The sequence below is a fragment of the Lissotriton helveticus genome, chromosome 12 (assembly GCF_964261635.1).
Source record: "Lissotriton helveticus chromosome 12, aLisHel1.1, whole genome shotgun sequence".
NCBI lineage: Eukaryota > Metazoa > Chordata > Amphibia > Caudata > Salamandridae > Lissotriton > Lissotriton helveticus.
In genome coordinates, this window is record NC_136073.1 from 463871046 (window position 1) to 463894600 (window position 23555).

At 49.7% G+C, this 23555-nt stretch overlaps 1 protein-coding gene across 2 annotated transcripts in view; it reads left to right on the forward strand.

The window, feature by feature from the left end:
* The first annotated feature begins 241 nt into the window (after positions 1 to 241).
* The window catches only part of NUP93 (nucleoporin 93), a 655917-nt gene continuing 632603 nt past the window's right edge, over positions 242 to 23555 (forward strand). Inside the window, exons 1-2 of one of the 2 annotated variants that reach the window (XM_078671250.1) lie at positions 242 to 351; positions 20545 to 20736. In XM_078671250.1, the coding sequence (XP_078527376.1) occupies positions 20558 to 20736 (179 nt within the window). In that variant the 5' untranslated portion in view covers positions 242 to 351; positions 20545 to 20557. The remainder of the gene's footprint in view (positions 352 to 20544; positions 20737 to 23555) is intronic. The other variant, XM_078671251.1, reaches the window with a different exon arrangement.

Below are 23555 nucleotides of genomic sequence, written 5' to 3' on the forward strand. Positions count from 1 at the left end.
ACCCTAGCTAAATTTGCACGGGACGAACAAGACTAACGTCGCCCTGCAAACTCAAACGCACGCCAACCGCCACACACAACTGAGCGTGAGCGGTACCCGCCAGATTACACCCTGGGCAAAAGCACATGTAGATTCCGCAGCCAATCAGCATTTAGAATTCCGTGTAGCGAACTAAGATTGGGTAAAGTGACTCTAAATGTCCAATCCTGGGTTACGTTACATAGTAGCACTACCCCCACCTAAACCGCGGATAGGCTGTGGTGCTAGCCCGGAAGTGCTAAAGTTATTTCCAAATGACATCCGTTTAGAGCTTGAAAACGTACAGTGGCCGGGCTGCATTCTCGCATGCATGTAAGTAGTTGTCAAATGGTCACTTTAGTTACAGTGGAAGGAAGTTGAGTGCATCATGAAGAATGTATTGTTGTATTGGGATTATATGTCTTTTTCACTACATGTATGATGGTGGTTTTTATATCACGCCAACGTATCCGAAAGGTAGCTGAGAGCTGTACAGGGTCAAGGCTATGTCACTGTGTGATCGAATGGATAGTTTGTTTGTGGCTGAGGTGCGGGGGGCAGTAGGTAGGTCCGCTGGGAGGTTGGTGGAGGGAGTAGGGATGCACCAGCGCCTTTATTGTGGTAGCCCTAGACCAGGGTACTCCAACCTTTTGTTAAGTAAGAGCTACTTCTGTTCAATGAAAATCATCCCGAGCTACTAATATTAGCGTTGCATAGTGGCCACATTTTACAAGATTACATCAGGGGGCATCAAATGCAAAGTTACAAGCAGTGATCGCCTATGTTCATCAGGAATGGCTGCCAGCAGTAATGTGAGAATGGTCTTATTAATATGAAATGCCTCTACGTGGGGGCAAGGCTACTGGCACCAAGGTAATAATAGGGATGTCTCCCCAGTGCCGCATGATTAATCACTCAAATATCAGCTTTAAATGTAATTTGAAAATTCTACCATGTTCTCCGAATATCAGCTTGTGAGTTAGGGACATATACTTTTTCATTTCAAATGCACCATTTTCAAATTTGGTACCCATATATTAAATTAACAAAGCAATAGCTTTTAATTTAACAGGCATGGCTGCCCACAGGAGAGCTACTGATAGGTAGCTGGTGAGCTACTCATTGGAGAAGTCTGCACTAGACAGCGCTCCACACAATGTAGGAGAAGTGTGGCTCAATGGTTAGAGCGGCAGACCCTGATGCAGAGGTCTAGCCCGGGACCAGGGTTCAATTCCCCGCCTCGGCGGGTCTTGGGCTAAAAAAATTCACGGACCTGATAATTCTCGCCTCGGCGCCTATTCTAATCATGGAGTCCCACTCTGCAACTCTGGGCAATAGCTTGCTTAATCTCCACAACGGCCCCCACAACGCTAAGGATGCTTGGCCTCCACCCTGGGGGTGCCCTCACAGGGAAAGATGGGTTCCACAGCGGTATTTGTACAAGCGCCTTGAGACCCTTGCGGGTGAGTAGTGCGCTATACAAGTATCAATTTACATTTACATTTACAACGAACAGTGCAGTACGTGTGTGTTTAGGGCCGGATGCTAAATTGCCACCAGACACGGAGATAAGGTGCAACTGGCATGCGTTTGTGTGTCCTGAGCTTGAAGGATGTACGGGTGCATTGCCCCCGTGTGCCAATGAGTGCTTTGTGGTGCGGGATAAAACTTCTATGGGGGGCTTCTACACAGGCCAGCATGTCAGTATGGAGGCGAGGGCTGGCTGTACACCTCCTTCGGCTCGGTGACATGGGGCCTGCTTTACTTTGGGTGATGGTTTCTCGCCTCTTCTCGTTCCCTTTCGCTCCTGAGATGAAGGGAAGTGTGTGGCTGGCTGCCACATCAGTGTTTACTGGCTGCCAATGCAGCTAATTGGGTAGGTTTTGGGGTCGGTCTCACGTGGCCTGCTATGCTTTAGGGAAGGCACTTGCTGCACTGTTTGAACATTTGTAATGTATGCCTGTACATTCTTTATCCTTTTGTGTTTTTTGTGTGTGACTGCCATCTGTTGTTTTTATTGTACTTTTTTTTTTGCTTCTCGTTTGTTTCTGTAACGTGTAAATATGTAATATTCTCCTCATGTAACGTACTTGGTTCTACTGTGAAGCGCTCTGACACCTTTGGATAAAGTCCGCGCTATATAAAAAAGCATAAAATAAATGAATACATACATTCTCCCTTCATATTGCGCTGGCTAAGTGGTTGTAGTGGGTAGTGCTGGCAGGTTGGTGAGCAGGGATGGATCGGCTCCTGGAGGGGCGGCTTCTGCGAGGGCTTTAGCTGCAGGCAGGAGAGATGCAGGAGAGATGCCCCCACTCTTATGGTTTTTTTGGGGGGGGGGGGTTGGTGCAAAATGGGAGCAAATGTACTAACCATAAACATTTATTTACATCTAAGTTACCTTTTGTGTTGGTTGTTTTACTTTATCTGTTTTACTTTAATACTAAATACGCGTTATGATGTCACAGCGCACTACAAGCTACTTTAACGGGCATTTTGCAAACGGATTGGGGGAAATTATGCTGTGCCACCTTTAATTATTAAGCTCATTGCGGTTGACTGTTAGGCGATAACAAATTATGTAATTCCTCTAGGAGACGCAATTATTGAAATGTATTACTTGCACACATTTAATTTACTTTCAAGCAGTAAAATAACTTAATTAGCGAAATCTCTAATTGCTGACATCTGTTGTGATCTGCAAGCCATACATTAACTGTTGGCAATGCCAACTCAGCTTTTCTTGGGGTCCTCCTTGATAATCAACTGTCCTTCAGGCAACACGTCGTGAAAGTCTCCGCCACCTGTACCACCATCATCAGGTGGCTGAGGAAAATCACGTGGATGCTGCCTGCTGACACCCTGAGAACTGTAGTCCAGGCTCTTGTCATCTCACGCCTGGACTATGGTAACATCCTACTCCTGGGTGCCTGCAAGGAGGTAACTAAGAAGTACCAGGTGGTACAAAATATGGCTGTTCGCCTTATTTGTAACCTACCCGCCAGAACCTCAGCCACGTCTTATATGCGTAAACTACATTGGCTGCGAATTGAGAGCAGAGTCAAATTCAAGGCACTATGTCTTATGCACAAGATCATGACTGGAAAAGCTCCACCCTACCTATCTGTTCTAGTGCAGCAATATCTACCACCTCGCACACTTAGGTCATCTACCCAGAATAATTTCAGGATGCCGCGTGTTAAGAGAGCTAAAATGGGAGGTCGCTCGTTCTCCCTGTTGGCACCTTCTCTTTGGAACTCTTTACCCCTCCCTCTGCGTTCTGAAATGTGCTTCTTGACTTTCCGTAAAGGAATTAAGACTTGGCTCTTCAATATGTAAACTGCTGTCCTGATGCTCCTCCCATTCTGTATACTGTTCTATTTGCCTAGCGCCGGGAAACCTCCGGGTAGCTGTGCGCTTAAGAAATGTAATAATAATAATAATAATAAACCCTTGTAAGGTGCACAAACTCAGTGTCATTAAATGAGGTAGCAGAACCTCTGGTGATTTGTAGAGTTCAGAAATCTCATACTGCTTCACTAAGCACTATGTAAAAGCAAGTTATGATCAACTGCCCAGAACAGGGTACAACAAAAATGTTTAAAATCCCATTTGTCTCCAAAGGCTTCCATAGGGGTATTCGTAGGTCTTCCAGGGGTAGAGGGCATATATTCAGATTTCTGAAGCCTGAGTGAGCGAACCAGGGGAGAGGAGTTGGCCTAACGGCTAGGGCGCTCGACCTCGGACCTGGGGACCTAGGTTCGAGTCTCGTTAACGACGCCAAAACCTCCTGTGATTCTGGGCAAATCACAATCACTTAATCTCCCCGTGCCTAAAAATGAATGTGTGTTCGTCCTCATGTAACGTAACTGGTGCTATGTAAAGCACCCTGATACCTGATTCGGTTCGGGTCTAGTTCGCGCTATATAAAATTCTGCAAAACCCCCCCCCCCAAAAAAACACTAAGAGTCAAATTACAGCTATAATGGCAAGGATGGTGTGTGTGTGTGTGTGTGGGGTGTGTGGGGTGTGGGGGGGGTGGGAGGGGTTCTCTTCCCTTCCCAGTTCCTCTTTTCCCTCTAGGCCTTGGGATGAGGAGGGTGGGGTGGGGTTTCCCAAGAAATCCTTGGCATTCCTTGCACATTTGGGGATTGGAAATGGGGGTAGGGTTGGTGTTTGCAGGGCCTGGCACTAGTGAGTGCTACATCTGTGCTGGATGAGTGGGTAATTTGGGCCTCAGGGGAGCCTATATTCTCGAATGGCTGCACCGTCCTTTTCCGCAGTAGAGACATGTGCCAGGCACTTGCGGAGTTGTCAGCGCACCTGCGCTAGAATTTAGCAGTTCTAGTTAGTTACCTCAATAAACTATAACTCGTGCCCTAAGGTAACTATAACTCGCGCCCCCACCATGCACAGTTATCTCATCAATAATTTTACAGCAAATTATGCATGATTATTATTAATAATGTCATAGAAGTTGACATGAGTGAAGTAATATATGGGATAATTATCAGGGCATGGCAAGGGCTCGAGTTATTAGCTACCTTAGGGCACAAGTTATAGTTTATTGATATAACTTCTGAATTTCTATGGTTTTGGGTGTGTCAAATCTGAACCTAACTATAACATCCCTGTAACTTTTTTTTTTTTTGTGTGAATATCTAAGGTTTTTTAAAATTCTATTTCCTAACTATAAAGTTCTTGTAACCTTTGTTTTTTTTCCCACTGAATTCCTAGTTTTCTTTTTTAAAGTAAAGTAAAATTTTGTTAGGATGTGTTAATCATATTACCGCCGCGTACAGCCTTTGGCCAAGCCCAGCAGCCAACCCCGCATTCAAGAGCCAACTCACTTGGTAAACAGCCTTGGCCTTGAGGGGTTGGACGCAGGGCCCGGCATGTGGGCTTCTCAGGGCCTGGCCTGTTGCCAAGCCCAGCAGCCAACTTCATGTGGCACACCGCTTTGGCCATGTGCATTAGGGGGTTGGATGCAGGGCTTGGCCTGCGGCCAGGCCATACATACAGCCAACCCCACGTGGTCCACAGCCAAGGACCGTGCACAATGGGGTGTTGAACACAGGGCCTGACCTGGGGCCAGTCCGTCTTCCTAACACCCCCCAAATGTATCCAACCCGGGAGGAGGGCAAGGCACATTTTTTCAGGGAAAGTGGTCCATGGCCCCTCTCCGCGGAGCATTTATGGTCCCAGGTGCACCATTCCACGGGGCCCACTGCATAATTTATGGGGCATGCAGCCTTGGGTACCTCATCTCCCAGGGCCTAGCCATATTGTGCACGGGGGGCCTCCCGGCCAATTTCTGGCCCTGGGGATCCTAACTCCTGGGGCACGGCCATATAATAAAGGGATGCACCTATGGCTCCATTGGTTCCGCCCATAGGGAGCAGCTAAAAATCCTGCAGCTGTACGGTAGCATTTTTAAATCTCCTGCCAGCTGAGAGTGGTCTTAGGGACTGATTTGGAACTTGGCGGATGAGTTTCTCTGTCACAACGGTGACGGACAGCCCATCCGTTGAAATATAAATCCCATTATGTACTATGGGATTTATATTTCAGCAGATGGAATATCCGTCACTGTTGTGACGTAGTAACAAGTCTGCCATGACCTAACCCAGGCTCTTTAGTGTGTGCTCTTCTTTGGAAGGAGCTTTAAAAGGGATCCTGCCAAGCGAGAGCCAAAACCGTTTTTTTCTGTCCGTGGCAATGTAGGCAGGGAAGCTGCTATGTCGCGGGGTGGGCACCCTGGGAAATAGAAAGAGCCGGTCCTGGTAGATGGGATCCCAAAAGCTATTAATGACTCCAGGAGGGGAGGGGTTCTGCATAGCCCCCTCTCTATTTAAAGCACAGTAGGGCCCCGGGGGATGGGGGCTGCATGCCCCTTCCCCTTTTTAAATCGCGGTCGGGGATGGGGTCTCCTGGGTCAAACTTGGCCCTGGAGCGGGGCTGCATGATCCCTCCCAATTATTGAAAGGCCGGGTCCCTAGGGATGGGATCCCTGTGGCCGAAATAGGACCTGGGAGGTGTGGCGCATGTGCCCCCCTTATCTATCTATATAAAATGCATTCCCTCCAGGATAGGAAAACGCAAGCACAGTAAACCGCTAATGTTAGACCGAGCTTCCTGGGCACCAGGGCACTCAGGGGTAACTGCGCTTCAATCGCATCAACTGGAGTGTTCCCTCACTGGTGACCTGGGGCCTCAGTACTAGTGGACCCCAAACTGGATAACCACGCCTCTTCAACACTTGACTCTCTCAGGGTAGTGACACAGAGCAGCCCAAGTCTTACTCAAGGAGGTGAGGTGGGGTTAGACAATCAGAATACAGTGTAATCCGTACCACCAGCTGATAAACTCAATGTCCAGTCAGTGTTTTACTTTTTATAAAAGAAAAGTACTTTAATTCACACAAGACAATTAAACTACACATAAAACTAGGATACACAGTGAAAACCAGATGTCTCTACAACCCTCTGGGACAGAGTTCTGACCCTAAACAGTATTATAGCGCCTAGACGCCAAGCACTATAAAAACACAGTCAACATGAAAACACACAATAAGCATTGCATATTACTGATCATGTAACACAGGGCTGCTCTCATTTACTAGAGCCGTGATACCAATCTTTGCATTGAAAGGATATAGTTTCAGCATATGATGTGAAGTCAAATGATCTTGATCAGCCTCATAACCCCCCACCCAAAGCAACAGAGGTGCCCTCCTGTTGTGAGTGAGGACACCGCTTTAGTGGTGTCACGGATCTGACCACAGGTGCCTGATGTCTTGGCACAGTTTACTGGGGTCCCACTAGTCCAGTAGCCACTGGCTAGTTGTAGGAGGGTAGTGGCTGGACAGAGTGCCAGTTCACCCTGATACCCTCAGAGATCACAAAAAGAAAGGTGGGGGCCTGCTTCACTGGCCTCTATTCCCAGCTACTGCTTGTACAGGCTCCCACATCGCAAGAGAGGAGCTTAGAGGGAATTTGATCTCATCTTCGACGACTAGAATCAAGCTTCCTCCTCTCTGGCTCCCTTCCTGGGCTGCAAGCTTCTTTCCACCAGCTTTAATTGATGTGCCGCAAGCTTCTTTCCACCACCCTCTGTGATGGGCTGTAAGCTTCCTTTCCACACCTTGGGCAGCTGTCTGTAATTTCCTTGGTCCAAAGCGCATGCTCCCCCAAGCCTCACAGAACAGCTGGTCCTTAATGTTGCTGATGCCTTAGTTCCAGACGCAGTGAACAGAGTCGTATCTTCTGCCTTCACACTGCCGGTCGCGCCTGGCTATCTTCAGATGGACCTGGTGTGGCCGCCTCTTCAGTCATAGACCAGTCTTGAGAAACAGCTGACCACCAGGCCAGACTTTTATCACCTCTGATTGATGGCTCATCCAATCAGAGGGTCTGCTACCTTTGCATCCTGAATACACCTCCAATCACAAACCATTCATGGCGTGTTCAATGCATGGGTAAAGCATTTTTTTTTTTTTTTTTTTTTTTAAATATGTTTTTATTGCAGATTTACAAACAAACATCGAGATAGCACAGCCAACATCATGACCTCAATACAAGGTACCATACAGTCTCAAGGTTGTACACAGCCCATCAGCCCACATCCCGGAGGCCGGGCGGCGTCAGTACAAAGTCCATTAATAGGTCTCTCATCATGGTACAGAGGGGTTTCCAGTCAACCACCTAATTATGCATCTGCTTTTATTGCGTCCCCTCAACTATTCCCCCCCCTCCCCCCCCAGATCCCCCCTGGGAGAGCCGTGCCAACTATGCTAGCAACACCAGCACCCTCTAATGCCGCTGGCCAGGATACCGCTAACACCCTACAATGTCGATGTGCAATGTACCCTACTCATCGCTACCTACGTCCCCAGCCCTACCAGGGTGGTCAACTAATTCCCCCAGTCCCGCCCTCCCCCTAACTGCTGCCGATGCGGGTCGTGATTATCGGTGTCATACATAACGGAATGCCCTCGATAGCGTTCGGATGGACGCGCCTTCAGCCTCATGGAACCGCAGTCTCAGAAAGTCTCTCCTCCTCATCCCCTGTCAAATAATCACACAAAGCCTGCACAATCGTCTCCCAAGCCCTAGCTGTCTCTAGGCCACTGTCATTCCCCAGTTTGGTGGCCTGCCGCATCCTCAGTACACTTTCGCATCTCGACCATTTCAACAACTCATTCTTCCACCTCTTAATCGCCGGGCCTTCCTTGTTTTTCCAGCGCCATGTAACCTCCCTCTGCGCTAGCATGAGCCCCAAATCAATAAATTTGCTTGTGACTTTCGTCTTCGCTGTGTGAGGAAACCAAAGCAACAGACATGCAGCCATATCAAACACCACCTCCCTATCCGTGATCTCGTTCAGAAGAGCACCCACTTCAGACCAGTACGTACCTAAGTGTGGGCAGTCCCACATCATATGGTCCAGTTCAACCCCCGGCGCCGAGCACCTCGGGCACTCCGCGTCCTGCACGTGAAAGTGCCGGCGTAGCTTCCCCGGGGTCAGGTAAGCCCTATGCAAAAGGAAAAAATGGACCTGCTGGAACCTAGCATTCCTACTACCTTTCCATGTGCGCGCCAGGATGTGGCCCCACTCCGCATCTGGAATAGGCCTGCCTATACTATCCTCCCATTTGGTCTTCAGTGCCGTGAGCGGTGCTAGCCCTTCGTTCAACATCCGCGATTGAAGGCAGGTTACCGCCTTGACCGTCCCCGCAGCCATCACCACATACTGGCAGGCCAGGGTCGTAGTCGGCTCCGTCAGTCCCATCCTCCAGTGTTTTTGCATCGCTGCAGAGATCGCCGCATGTAGGAGATAACTCCCATCCGGGAGACCAAACTGCTCCTGCAACACCGCAAAAGGGGCCATCACACCCTCCACAAACAGATCACCTACGACGTGTAGGCCCAACTCCTCCCAGGCCAACAGCGGCGACCAATCTCCTCCATGTGGCAGCGCAGTCAACATCCCAATCGGTATCTCCGGGGCATAGGATCGCACCGCCCGTGCACTTTTCAAGCTCCTATTCCAGCACAACCGAAGGGTTTGTTCCTCCAAGGTTAACTCGTGTGGAGCCAATCTTTGCTGCATAACTATGTAGGAGAGGACATGTCTCTGGATACCTGTCCCCCGGGTCCGATCCGGGCCCCTGAATTCTCTAGCAACATTCTGTGTCAGGACCTGGAGCTGAGCTGCTAGGTAGTATAGTTCGAAATCCGGCACTGCCATCCCGCCCTCGAGTTTGGGTCTAGTCATGGTGTGCAGCGCCACCCTACGTCTGCCATGCCCCCAGATGAACCCAATAATCATCGACCGTAGTTCCCGAAAGACCCTCTGAGGGATCCAGATAGGTAACGTTCTGAAGTAATACAACATCCGAGGTAGAGCCACCATTTTTACCAATGCCACTCTGCCCTGTACCGACAAAGGGAGAGAGGCCCAGAAAGACATGCAGCCGCGAAGTCCCCTGATACACCTCCCCACATTCCCGTCTAAAAGGCTCGGCGCATCGTGATAGATCCAAACTCCCAAGTACGTAAAGCATCTGTCTGCCCAGATCACATCCACTGCAGCAGGAGGGCGCTGGATATCTACGCGCAGTGGGAAAACACAGGTCTTAGCCTAATTCACCTTAAGTCCCGACATACCGCCGAAGGAGGAGAGCATTTCCATGGCCCCGTCCAGTGCCTCTCCCGTGCTTTCTAAATACAGCAATAGGTCATCCGCATACAGTGAAATGTAATGAGTAGTCCCTCCGTGGTGGATTCCGTTAAAGGAATCTCCCAACCTAGCCTTCGCTGCCAGTGGTTCCATCGCTAGTGCAAACAGAAGGGGAGAGAGGGAGCACCCCTGCCTGGTCCCTCTGCGCACCGGGTAGGCAGGCGATATGAGCGGGCCCACTCGCACCCGTGCAGTGGCAGAGGAATAAAGGACTTTCGTCCATCGTCCAAACCCTCCTCCCAGTCCGAACTTCTCCAGTACCCCATCCAGGTAACACCACTCGAGGCTATCAAAAGCCTTCTCAATGTCTACTGATAAGACAGCAGAGTCACAGTCCGAACTCGAGGCCCCTTGCAGTATACGGATCAGTCTACGAGTGTTTATGGCCGTGTTTCTTGTAGGGATGAATCCTGCTTGGTCCTCGTGGACCAGCGTGGTCATGTGCGGCAGCAGTCTGGTGGCCAGTATGCGGCCCAGAATCTTGTAGTCCGCCGTCAGCATAGACAGGGGTCTATACGACGTCACCTCCAGTGCATCCTTGCCCGGCTTCAAGAGCGGCACCACTAGTGCCTCCCTCATAGAAGCAGGAAGGCATCCCAAAGCCGCCGCCTCCGTGTACACAGCTAACAATCTAGGCGCCATTACATCGACATACTTCGCATAAAACTCAATTGGTAGGCCATCCACCCCCGGCGTCTTGTTCCTGGCCATCTGCTTAATAGCCCCCCTGATCTCCATCAGGGAGATCGGGCCGCCCAACTCCTTTGCCGTCTCCTCAGTTAGCACCGGGAGCTGAACCTCGCTCAGGTAATCACTCACTCCAGAGGGTCCCACCACCACCTGAGTATCATAGAGGCCCGTGTAATACCCCTGAAACCGCCGCAATATCGCTGTTGGGGAGTGGACCACCTCCCCCGCATCTGTTCGTATACTCATAATCGCGCTACTTCTTGGGTCTTGCCTAGCAAGTGTCGCCAGCAAGGTACCCACCTTATCCCTCTCCGCATGGACTTTTGTGAGGTATAGCTTATAGTCGTAGCATCGCAATCTCTCCGTCTCTCTCGCCACCACCTCTTTCGCTTCCAACAGTCGATCCTGCAGATCCAACCGCTCAGGTCTACACCGCTCAATCTCTCTCAACGCACATTCCGCCTTCTCTAGATCTGCCAGAACCGTTGCTCGTACATTCGAGAAGCTGCCCATGCAGACACCTCTCACCACCACTTTCATTGCGTCCCATTCAACCGACCTCGTGGCTGCCGAGCCCTCGTTCTCACCGAAATAGCTCACTATTTCCTGTCTGACCCTGTCACCAAACACCAAGTCCTCCAGAGTATCCGGCCGCAGCTTCCATGTCGGGATCGCAGACCTCGCCCGTTGCCATCTCACCGCCATCAGCAAGGGATTGTGATCCGAGATGGTCCTGGCAAGGTATTCCGTGTGTGTCACCATGGTTGCTATGGGGGCACTACACAGTATGGAATCTATTCTGACGTGCAGAGCGTGCAACGCCGAGTAGAAGGAGTAATCCCTAACAGTAGGATGTTGCTTTCTCCACACATCCAGCAGGCTCCACCCATTCTGCCATTCCCGCCTGCGCTCTGACAATCTGCGCACCGGAGAGTCAACCAGTGGTGGATGCGATCTATCCCATTCTACATCAGTAATTGAGTTAAAGTCTCCTCCCAGTATAATGGGTCCCGCCAAAAAGTGGGCTAGCGATCCCGTGAGGACTTCAAAAAAACGGGCCTGATCAACATTGGGAGCATATATACTACACAAAACCACCTCACAGCCATACAGTCTCCCCTCCACCGCCACAAACCTACCCCCAGGGTCCACCAATTGATTAGTAAACTGGAATGGGACCCCCGCCCTAATCCATATCAGCACTCCCCTTGCAAACGCTGAGTACGAGGTACCAAACACCTGGCCACGCCACCGTTTTTGCAATGCCTCACATTCTTGCTTGGTTAAATGAGTCTCCTGCAACATAGCAATTTGAACTCCCCTCCTCACCAGATAGGCATGCACTTTGTATCGTTTGGACATATTCCTGAGTCCACGAACATTCCATGTTAGGCATTTCAAATCAGGTAACGACCCCATCGCTGACATCCCTCCTCCCCTTCAGCAGCGTCAGATTACTCCCCGCATCGTGGCAGCCATACCCTCCCCCCAAAACACCCCAACAAACTCCCCCAACCCCACTCCCCAGGACAGGACCTAATAGCACTGCTTTAGCCCCCATCCAAACCTGTAACATCACACACATTCTACTAACCTGTGGCAGTCACCACAGAAAGCCTTAAGGGCAACGGGGTTTGCTCCAGTACCGACCCGGGGCAGGCCAACCCGCACCCCTTGTCCGTGATCCCATATGAAAGTGTCAACAGAGTACCTGCCAAGCGCCAGCCATCAGCATAATCGTGCTCCAGCGGCGAGCCACCATCAAACCCACAGTTTATTCATTGAACAGTCCATCAGCCGTCTGAGGTGTGGCCGTCGGCCCCGCAGAACTGTCCGCCTCCGAAAGTTCTCCTCCAGACCTCCTGCCCCCGCTCTCCGATTCCGATTCCTCCGCCACCTCTCCACGCTGAGACCCGGTGATCGTCGCCGTCGCATCCAGCGCTCCCTTCCGTTCCGCCGCCATCATGTCACCTCCCATTGTCCGCTTGAGCCTGTCTCGCTTGCGAATCCGCTGACCGGGTTCCCTGAATAATTTTATCACTCAAATTACTGATCTCACTGCCAACGCAGTCTTGACCTCATCTAACCTCACCCTGCTTGGGGATTTTAACATCCATTCAGATGACCCCCAGGATATGGCAGCTAATAACTTGCGTGCCAACATGCAAGCGTTAGACCTCTGCCAGAGAGGCCATCAGGCGACCCACAAGAAGGGACATCTCCTTGATCACATATACAGTAATACCAACCTTAATGTAGAGTCCCCTGTTCCACTGCCTTGGACTGATCATTTTTTGATACCGTTCACCTGGCTTTCTAACTCCTGTTCCCCCCGTGAGGCCTCTACCAAGTACATGGGCAGGAAATGGTCCTCACTTCCCCTCACCGACTGGACATTGGCTCTCACTCAAGACCCCCCGAGAAGGGCCTTGACCCCTGCCTCTGCTTCTAGCAACTTTGATCACTGGATCTCCAGCACCCTAGACCGAGTTCTTCCCAAACGCCCCTGTAAACTCATCAGAAGACCTAAAGTTGCACCCTGGTACACTCCTGCTCTGAGGTTATTAAAGCTTGACTGCCGCAAACTAGAGAGAGCGTGGAGGAAGGACCATTCTCTGTCTAGGAAAGATGATTATAGGTCCGCAATAAGGCTCTATAAATCAGAGATTAAATTGGCGCAAACCTCCTTCTACGAAGGGAAAATTAGTGCTGCAGCCAACGCGCCTAGGGAAATCTTTAGGATAGCCAAGTCCCTTATCTCACCCCCGGCTGAGCGTCCTACTGCTGAAGGGGCACAAGACCGCTGTAATGAGCTAGCTGCCTTCTTCTCCAAGAAAATTTCGACCATATACTCTTCTTTTAGTAATCCTACGGTCAACGCCCCCTCCGTCCCATCTAAGCCAGCTGATTCTCCGGCTCTCTGCAAACTGGATATAATTCCGCTTCTTGATGCCGGCAGCCTGGATAGATTAATTTCTAAAGTTTCTTCCGGGTCTCCCAATGACCCGGCACCCCCCCGGATCCTTGTCAAGGCACTGGACGTTATTCGTCCTGTCATCCTGGAAGCCTTAAACACCTCCATCGTGGCCAGGTCGGTCCCACTCCCCTGGAAGTGCGCCATGGTGAGGGCGCTTCTCAAGAAGCCCTCCCTGGACCAGAGCAACTTGTCCAACTATCGCCCCATTTCGTTGCTCCCCTGGCTGAGTAAACTGCTGGAGAGGCACGCCAACAATATCTTAACAGACTATTTGGAGTCCAACTGTCTGTTGCGTGCCTCCCAGACAGGTTTTCGCCCTCAACATGGCACAGAAACCGCTATGTTAGCGGTTACAGAGGAAGCAAGAACGACTTTGGATCGGGGAGGAAAGGTGGCCATTATCCTGTTAGACCTTAGCGCCGCGTTCGACACGGTGAACCATGCCACGCTATTACACCGACTGGCGGGCATGGGCGTGTCGGGCGCGGCTCTAGACTGGCTTACCTCCTTTCTGAGTGAGCGCTTTTTCCAGGTCTTCGAGGGTGAGATAGTCTCTCCCAAACACCCTCTCAGGTGTGGGGTACCTCAGGGCTCCTCCCTGAGCCCGACCCTCTTTAACGCCTACATGGAACCTCTGGACAGGATAGTCCATCCCTTTGGTGTGCGTATAGTCACCTACGCGGATGACACGCAGCTTGTGGTCTCGTTAGACCACGCAGATGGATCATCCGACACCTTAGGCCCCTGTCTAGAGGCTGTTGCCAGATGGATGCAAGCCTCCTGTTTGAAGCTTAACGGGGAGAAGACAGACATCATTCTACTCGGAAATCCCTCCCCGTCTGCTCTTGCACCCGTCTGGCCACCATGTCTTGGCGCTCCTCCTGCCCCCAAGTCCCAGATAAAGAGCCTCGGGATCTGGCTTGACACCGCCCTTGATTTCTCGGTCCAGGCTACTAAGACTGCCGCCACTTGCTTTGGACTAATGAGGATGCTCCGGCGGGTGCTCCCTTTGCTCCCTTTCCAGACGAGGAGGACCATGGTCCAGGCCCTGATTCTCTCTCGCCTGGATTATGGGAATGCTCTCTACCTAGGAGCACCGGCTTCGGTACTGCAGAGGCTTCAGGTCACACAAAACAGTGCGGCCCGCCTACTGTTCAATCTCTCCCGTCGGCAGTCGGCGAGGAAGGCTCTGAAAGACCTCCACTGGCTCCCAATGGCTGCCAGAGTGCAGTTTAAAGCTTTGTGCATTATGCACAAATCCTTTCACCGTGTAGGCCCAGCGATTCTGCACCCTTTGGTCACGCCTTATGTCCCAGCACGCCCCCTTCGGTCTGGTACCTTGCAGCTGGCCACCTCCTCTAAAATTAACAAAGCCCGTTGGGGTGGCCGCTCTTTTTCCCATTCGGCGACCAGACTTTGGAATGCCCTCCCCTTTGCCATCCGAGGAAATAGCAACCTCCTCTCATTCAGAAAGGCCTTGAAAACGCATTTGTTTGCTAAATCCTGCTGATCTGCCCCGAGCCTGCGCTAAACCATTTTATCTTCAAGCGCTGCGAGGCCCTAGGGCAGTTATGCGCTATACAAATGCAATTTTTCATTTCATTTCATTTCATTTCATTTACGGATCTGAACTGGCACCTTTTTCTCCTTCCCACTCTTGGGCTGACGGTCAGTTCCTGCTCTGTACCTTTCCAGCCACGACCAAGCCTCATCCGGAGTGTGGAAAAATTGGGTCGCACCATCTAGGATCACTCTCAGTCTAGCAGGGAAGAGAAGCGAGTATTGTATTCCCTCCACTCTCAGTTCCTTCTTGACCGCCAGAAACGTTGCCCTGCTCCGCTGAACTTCTTGCGTATAGTCCGGGAAGATTGTGACCGAGCTATTCTCCACCTGGAAGGGGCCCTCTGCTCTCGCTCTTTGTATTAACAAGTCTCGGTCTTTGAAATGTAGAAGCCTAGCAACCATCGGTCTGGGGGGTCGACCTTGCATGGGTGGGCGAGAAGGGACCCTGTGTGCCCTTTCAATCGAAAAGAACTGAGATAAGCCTTCAGGAGCGACGGCGGACCTGAACCAGTGCTCCATATACGCCACTGCATCATCCCCCTCGATTGTTTCCGGGAGGCCCACCACCCGTACGTTGTTCCTCCGCTTGCGACTTTCGGAATCCTCCGCTCTCCTCTCCAACGTCGCCAGACGGGTCAGGATGTCCGACAGTTTATGCTCCGCAGTGACCACCGCCGGTTTGAGCTCCTGGAGGAGCAGTTCGTTGTCCTTCACTCTGTCCGAGAGTTTGGCATGATCCGCCCTCAACAGGCCCAGTCCCGTGGCCACCTGCGCAATATCTTGATGCAGCGCCTCCTTGGTCGCTGTGATCGCTTCCAATATGTTGTCGAGGCGTGCATTCAGTCTGCGTTCCTGCGCCGTTGCATCCGTCCAGTCCTGGGGCGTGCCAACCATGTTCGGCTGTTCCGCGTGGGTCTGAGTCGTCCCCCCAGCTGCCGTACCACCGACATCAGCCATCATGGATACCACTCTGATCTTCGCGACAGCACGCAGATGCAGCCTGCGCAGTCCCAGTACCAACTCCCCGGGAATGGGCCTCCTTATGGTTCAGCACTGTGAGTGCCCCGGGTATGAACTGTCTCCTGTGGGCCACAGATCTCCCGGTGTATGGCAGTTCCCTCAGGCGATCAAAAATGGCAGGCTCCCACTCGCTTCTCCCGGGGGCCAACCTCCCCTTGGCAGTCGGCAGTTCTCGCCGCAGATCAGCCCCCCGACCAAGCTCCCTTCGTTCCGGTGTCCTCAGCTGGACCCCTGCTGCTCAGCACTCCGCAGCACGCGCGGGCGTCGTTCCCGAGGGGGGAAGGGGCTCACCGTCCCTCCACGTCCGTGGAGCTCCCAACCCAGGTCTCCACTACTGGTCCCGCAGGAGCCCCTGCTGCTCAGCACAATGTCTCACGCGCCTGCCCACTCCAATTATGAGTGGCAGCGCAATCGAAATTCGGCTCCACAGCAGCACCAGAGCCTCACTTTTGATCCTCCAGGGGCCGGCTTCCAGCCTCCCTCCACCACTGCCGGCTCTTCCTAGCTGCCGGGTACCTTACAGGGCCCCCTCGTCGATCAGACGACCAGCCGCCAGTTCGGGGTGGGACCAGGGGGGGTTGGTTCCTCAGTGCAGGTGTCCCCCTTCCCCAAGGACCCCCGCTCCTGCCCTCACGGGCCGCCGATCAGTGCTGGTCCCGCCGCCTCCGACTCTCTGCACAAGGCGGCCCCCTTCCTGAAGCAGCCGAGGACAGCAGCCGGGGGAGGGGTCTCCTGGCCGCCCACCGCCGGGCAGCCGTGCTCACCCCTCTCCGCGTATCACCCCAGCCTCCACCGCAGCAACCGGTCACTGCCTCTCCGCCTCTCCCGGCCAGCAGCGCACCCCTCACCTCTGCCGAGGAGCGCCGCAGGCCACAGTTCCTCCTCCTCCAGCCGGAGCCTCCGCCATCTTGGGGTCTCGGTCGCGGTCCTCGACGGGGACCGTTCCGGCTATCTATCCCGCCCTGGAGCAAGCGCCGTCGTTAAAATGTATGCCGCAGTAGAACCCGCGCCTATGGCAAGGGTCCCGGGCACTCCGCCGGCATTTCGACGAGGATCAACAGGATAAATTCGGGACCCGAGACGGAGCTCCGGGCTCACGCCGCCATCCGAGTCGGCGCCTAAGCCACGCCCCCAATGCATGGGTAAAGCATGCCCCAGTCCACCCCCATGTTCTCCTGGTATCAGGCTGTGCAACTCCGTAAAGAGGAAATTTAATTAATTCCAGCCCAGGAGGCCCTGACCAGCGGGGGAGGGTCCTCTTCGTAGAGTTAGTGCAGCTAAACCCAGATAAGAGCAGAGTGTCTACCCCAGCCCACCAGGCCTTTCCAAGGAAATAGGGAGGGGCACGGGGGAGCTGGGATGTCCAGCAGAACAGCTCGCATTCCTCACACTGGCTCAAATCACCATTCTTCCCCTGTACACCCAAGGGCTCTCAAACATACATCAGGTAGCCAAAGGCAACAGGCCCACAGGCAAGGCAAACTGCATAGACTTGGTCAGGAGGGTGCCTAGGGACTCACCCCTCCTGACTATAGATTTATTGCTGCCACCACTGTCAGTCTACCACAGCCTTAATAGAGAGGGCAGTAGCCACTCTCTGAAAAATAGGGGTGCACTAGGCATGCCCCCTCGACCTCAGAGCCAAGCTCTAGGCTCTCAATCCATGTAAACAGGGAGACCCTCAGTGGACGTGTATGATTGTCATGCTCACTGAGGTAGGGATCTAGAAACTATACAGTAGCTTTTGAGTGACTTGCTCACAAATTAGCATAAGGGAGGGGGAAGCACTCTCTCGAGAGACATGCAGGAGACTTCCCGTCCCAACAGCACTTGTGTGTGTTTTTCATTATAATTTGTTTTAAAGTTGATTCTTGAACCTCGGCCAAGTTCCTAGTTGTCTGCCAACACTTATTGGTTGAAGTATTGGTAGCGAATCAGATCTCAGCATGAAATCTGTTGGATGTACGGTGGATTCGCTTCCCTAGATATCTTTAAATCTTTTTTCTTTAATAACTCCAAAACTACTGAACGAATTTAGCACCAAATTACAAACAAATCTTTCCCAACCAAGATCTAGCTTTCTGGTGTAATTCTGTTCAGTTGTTCGAGCTGTAGTAGTGCCTAAAATGCCTAGGAGAAATTGCGTTCGGAAAAAGTGTTTTGATACCAAAACCCCCCCCCCCCCCCCCACCTTTCTTGGCCCGCTTGATGAATCAATCTGAAACTTTCAAGATAGGAGCTTAAGTGAGTGGCAAACTAGTTTTGAAAGTTACAGCAGGCTATTAGCAGGTTACAAATCAATGGAGGGAGGAAGGGGTAGAAGTTCATCCAACTTCCTGTTTATATAGACCAAAAAATCAGAAGAGAGGATGAACCACATGAATCTTTGTCTTACCATGGTCTCTGAAATAAAATGTTCTTGAGACCCTCAACCATGCTGTCCTGACCTGCAGTGTGTTTTTTTACCTCTGTTTGCATGATTGGTGGCTAGCGTCATCATCAGGTCTCTATCACTTGAGTGTTCCTTTCTCCAAGTGATACTGCAGCCTCCACCAGAAGGGAGATGGGCTGGGTAGCAACAGTGGCTCTTGCCTAAAATGATCGCTTATCCAGTGCGATTGAGTAGTCCATAACACCTGTTAGTCAGGTCAACTTGTTTCTGTCAAAATGAGCCCATATGGTTAACGTGGCTTTAATCAGGGCCATAAATGTTGAATACCTATAGTCTAGGTTATTTCAGTAACATGCATAAATGTACTCCAGGTTATTCACTCACCCATCTTCTTCCTAGAACACACTTTAAACTGGATACGAAAATAGTTACTGGTTATACATCTGACCTGCAACTAAAAAGGGATAACAAAGAGAAGACAGATATGCAATTTTTCATTTGTGACTACTGGGTTTAATTGAGATTCCTCTTGCTACTGTCGAGATTTTTGTTTGGCTTTGTGTATACCAGTTCACTTGTTTAGAGAAATTAGCATTATAAAAATGTATTAATCAGCTGACGTGGTTAAAAGTAGTCCATGGGCAGTCCTCTTACCCATGTTCAAAGACCTGAATGCTAAAAATAAATGCAACTCCAATGTATAAGGCAGCTTTGTGCTCCCGTCGTTCATTTTGGATCTGCAGTACAAAAGTTGGAACCCAAAACAGGGGTAGCAAATCCTTGGAGGAAGAAGGGGAAAAAAACAGAGCTAGTCCCTATGGTCACACCCCGGTATGCATGGCCTTTGGGTCCCTAAGGGCCTGGCCATCTCCCCCAAAGCATGGTGCAAGTATGTGCATAGTAGCACTTAGAAAGGGCCATGGGTTGGTTACAGGGCTTGGCAAAAGGCATGGCCCTACCCTACGATCAATCCCAGCTGCCCATGGCTGATAGCTGTGTGCAGAGGGGTTTGGGTGCCCCTTGACCAACTGTTGGATGTAGCATAAGATAAAAAAACAAAAACTGAAATTTGCTGAGAAAAAAACAAGGTCAAAATGAAGTTATGCTTAAATTTGTTTAGAACACCTTACTTTATGCTTACAATAACCTCAAAGTCAACAAAAAAGCAGTTACAGCTAATATGAAAATGTGGGTAAAAACCGAAGAAAACACCAATACTGGCCATATAGGATAATAATCAACTCCAACTTGCACCCCTGCCAAGCACTGATGAAGACCTTACATTTGATATCACTGATGACATCCTAGATGATATCATTGGTGACACGACTGACATCATCTTGTTTTAGCTTTAGTGTTAAATGTACAGATTTTACCCTGTCCCTATGCACTCTTTAGTTACTATGGCACTTTCATCCTGGGAGATTTTGCAGATTCTGTTTGTTGTATTATTCATTGCTTTTTATGATAGAATCATCATGCAGTAGACTAAGATCTAAAAAAAAAACCAGAGATATTTCCCCAATGGCGTTTAGACGCTGTATGAATTGTGAGTCATGTCATAGCACACACCGTTTACAACATCGAAAATGGAATGAGTATGACCCATGTCTATGCAAAGACAAACTAGATTGACCAGACTGCAAGTGACAAAAGGGTGGCTGGATATCAATTCATCTGGAGTAAGCTTTGTGGAACTCCTTAGGCATAAGTGCAGTGCTCAAACTCCACAGGCCTGAGCAATCTCGTTCTCTCTGGTTTCCCCCTTTGTTGATCAAGAGGAAAACTACGAAACATAACTGCATGATTTGTATTCACAGTTCTGGAGATAAAAGGAAGATGGTGTATCATCATTCAGTACTGGGTGTTTGATCTATTCCAGTAGCATGTGAAAGGGCAAATGTGCATTGTTCTAATCTAGGGAAGAAAGAGACAGAAGGGTTGCAGAATTTTACTGCATGGTCCTTCTAGGGCAATTTATAAAGTCTTTATTTTTGTATTTCCATTTAAATACAAGTTTAATTGATGCCTGTTTTGCTGTTTTAGGGAGAAGCAGTTGATTAGATAATTTGAAGTAATTAATACTATAACTTGATCATTTTTTGTTTATTCTTCCATTTGTGTTTTTGTTGTTTCTTTTAAGTGCTTCCCTCGAGATGGACACAGAAGGATTTGGAGAACTTCTTCAGCAGGCAGAGCAGCTTGCAGCAGAGACCGAGGGCATCTCAGAATTACCTCATGTGGAGCGTAATTTACAGGAAATTCAGCAGGCAGGGGAACGCTTGCGTTCTCGCACCCTCACACGCACCTCACAGGAAACTGCAGATGTAAAGGCGTAAGTTGATTCACTTATTTTCTTTTATACCTGTGATCGCTGTCTTATAGGCCCGAGGGATACTTGGGCTGGGTTATGAGGGTCTTATACATATCTCTAAATAACCTACAACTTCTCAAATAATCAGCCTCACAAAACACCCAGTAGCTACTCGTCATTTCTTTCTTTTGTTTGTTTTTGTTGTTGTTGCTAATTGAAATATTTAGCGTATGTACATTTATAAACTAGATGTTTTTGCAACATAATGAATTTTGGTGGCATTGTCACTACAATCCAGAAATACATTTTTATAGCAAGATTGCTCTTTGAGAGTGAAGTTTTATTCAGCTGAATTGCCCCGTGAGCTAGTAGCTCCAACAATGTCTTCCCTCAGCAATTGAATTTTCCTCAACAGTTTGGTTCTCAAGCAATGAAGATAGTTTTGCTTTTATTAAACGCATAACAGGTCCTTCCTGGTATTACAGATGACATTAGCAATACAGTGCATTCTCCTTTCAGCAGATAATTTTTGAGAAACATTTGTAAAAACTCAGACGAGAACATCATATCTCATTCCCTAGTCCTCTCGTGTCTCCTGTAGCGGAGTTCTGCAAAATACCATCTTGATTGTTAGTAGCTAAAGCCTAGGCAAGTGTTGGTGCAGCAGCAGTGCTTTCACATGTTTTAAGCAAGATAGCGTTGGTATCCTTATTTTGTATCTGCTACACGTTTAGGCATATCGAACTTATGTTAGGCATTAAAGATGTTAGCAATAATAATAAAAGCGCAATCGGTGTCCAAAAAGTCTTAGAATTCATTTACCCAAGCTACCTATCCAGTCCCCTATCTTCTCACAGAAGCCTGGCCTGGCCATTTTATTTTCTTCCTGTTAAGCCATTGACATGTACAGATTCAAGATCTTGCATTTTCCAAGGATTATCAAGAGTAAAAGTGCAACACTGGATATTTATTATTTTACATACCCCACCCTCCTTAGCCAGGATCAAATCAAAGGCCTTTCTGTTTTGCATAACAATACTGTGCATCCCTATCATTTCTTTGGTAATGTTAGAAAGACCAGCTGTGGTGTCATGTCATTGGCCAATGTTTCAATCCACTTGGTTTGATTTCTTATATTTACCATGTTTAAAGCTACACCCATTGAAAGATAATTGCTGAAATAATGTCCAATATATCTTCTCCTGCATCCCTCCTCTGAAGGTAAAAATGAATGTTTTTTAAGTGTTGTGAATGGTATGTTCATAGGGAGACCAAAGCTGAATAACAAACAACGTATCCCTACTTGTAACAAAAAGCAAGCTCTTTTCCCCCATACATTGTACATATCCCTTTACTTCCTACTTTGTTACAGCGTATAACTCTCTCAGGCACTTTAAACAAGCATTGGCATAGCCAATAGGTCTCGCTTTTGGGACCATATAAGCGTTTAGCCATGCAACAGTTGATGTTGTTGCACCAAGGATATTGTGCTGCATAACGGCGAGCTGTGAACCTGATAAGTGTTAGGACAGAGCGGGGGCAGGGGTTAAGCACGGCAAGCTTTGAACCTGAAGATACGTGTTAGGACAGGGCGGGGGCACGGGGCAGGGGGGTAAGCACGGCGAGCTTTGAACCTGATGACCAGTTTTTCATTTTATATAGCATTGCTTTGGTGTATAAGACCTACCGTATCTCACTGGATGAACCATTTGCACCCAGTTGGGAAAATAGCAAATACAGCCCCCTTGATAACCAGGACTAGCTTCTGTCCCCGACCCCACCTCATTTCTCTTGGTTTTGTCCTTACTGCAATGTCTTCTTTTGTTTGTTTTTAGTAATGTGGGTGTTTGCCTCCCTTGCTGACACTTGTAATAGTTCTTGACTGGAATAGTTTGTTCAGGGGCCTTGGGGGTCTTAGTCACCCTCCTCTGATGCATTCACCTTCTTTGTATGTGATGCATGCACCCGGATCAGCAACTTTTTCCATTTCACAGCAGTGTTCATAACCAAGAAGAGCTAATAAAATCCTTTTCATTTAGCCTGTAAACAATATTTCTAGACTTGAAAAATCTGTGAACTCCAGACTGTGAGAAACAGCAGTCGATGAAATCGGGGCACTGAATCTGGTCGAACACAGAATGCATCACATCAGCGAGTCGCTTGCAATAGTCTATCATCTGGTCATCAGTTGTTGACAAAAAACGTCTGTCAGTACACCAGGCACTCTTCTTAGTCTGCCTAGTCGAACTTAATGCTGAAGCAATCCTACCTTCCTGTTTGGGATGCAAAGAATACTCCTAAGCACCGGAGTCCGGGCATTGACCCACTTCAAGGTGGTGGACTAGCACAATATTGACAGCTTTTTAAAAAAAATAATATTTTGTACACTATTCTCTCTTTCCTCCATACCTGAAGATTGGGGGTGAATACAGTTGCAGCCGGCATGGCTCATGGGTGGGGTTGGGTGTGTATGTGTGAGCGTGTGGGGGGGGGGGTCAGGTGGGAGGGAGCATAATGAAAGAAAATAAAGAATAAAAAAATAACTTACCTTTTCGCCCGGTCCCGCATCTCTGCTTCTGCTCTTCTGTCTCCGCCCAGGAACAATAAGCAGGCAGCCAGGCTCCCTCCCCTAAGCCAATCACAATGCTGCAATGCAGTGTTGTGATTGATCTGAGCGCCGTGACACTGCGCTCAGCCAGGGGCTGTAGGCGTGGGCATGTTCTCCATGCAGGCTGTAATGCAGCCTGCACGGAGAAGGGGAAAGTACGCATGACTGGTTTGGGCGACCCAAGAGGGGCAACCAAACTGTCATTGCGCTCTTAAGAGTGGGGAAACCACTC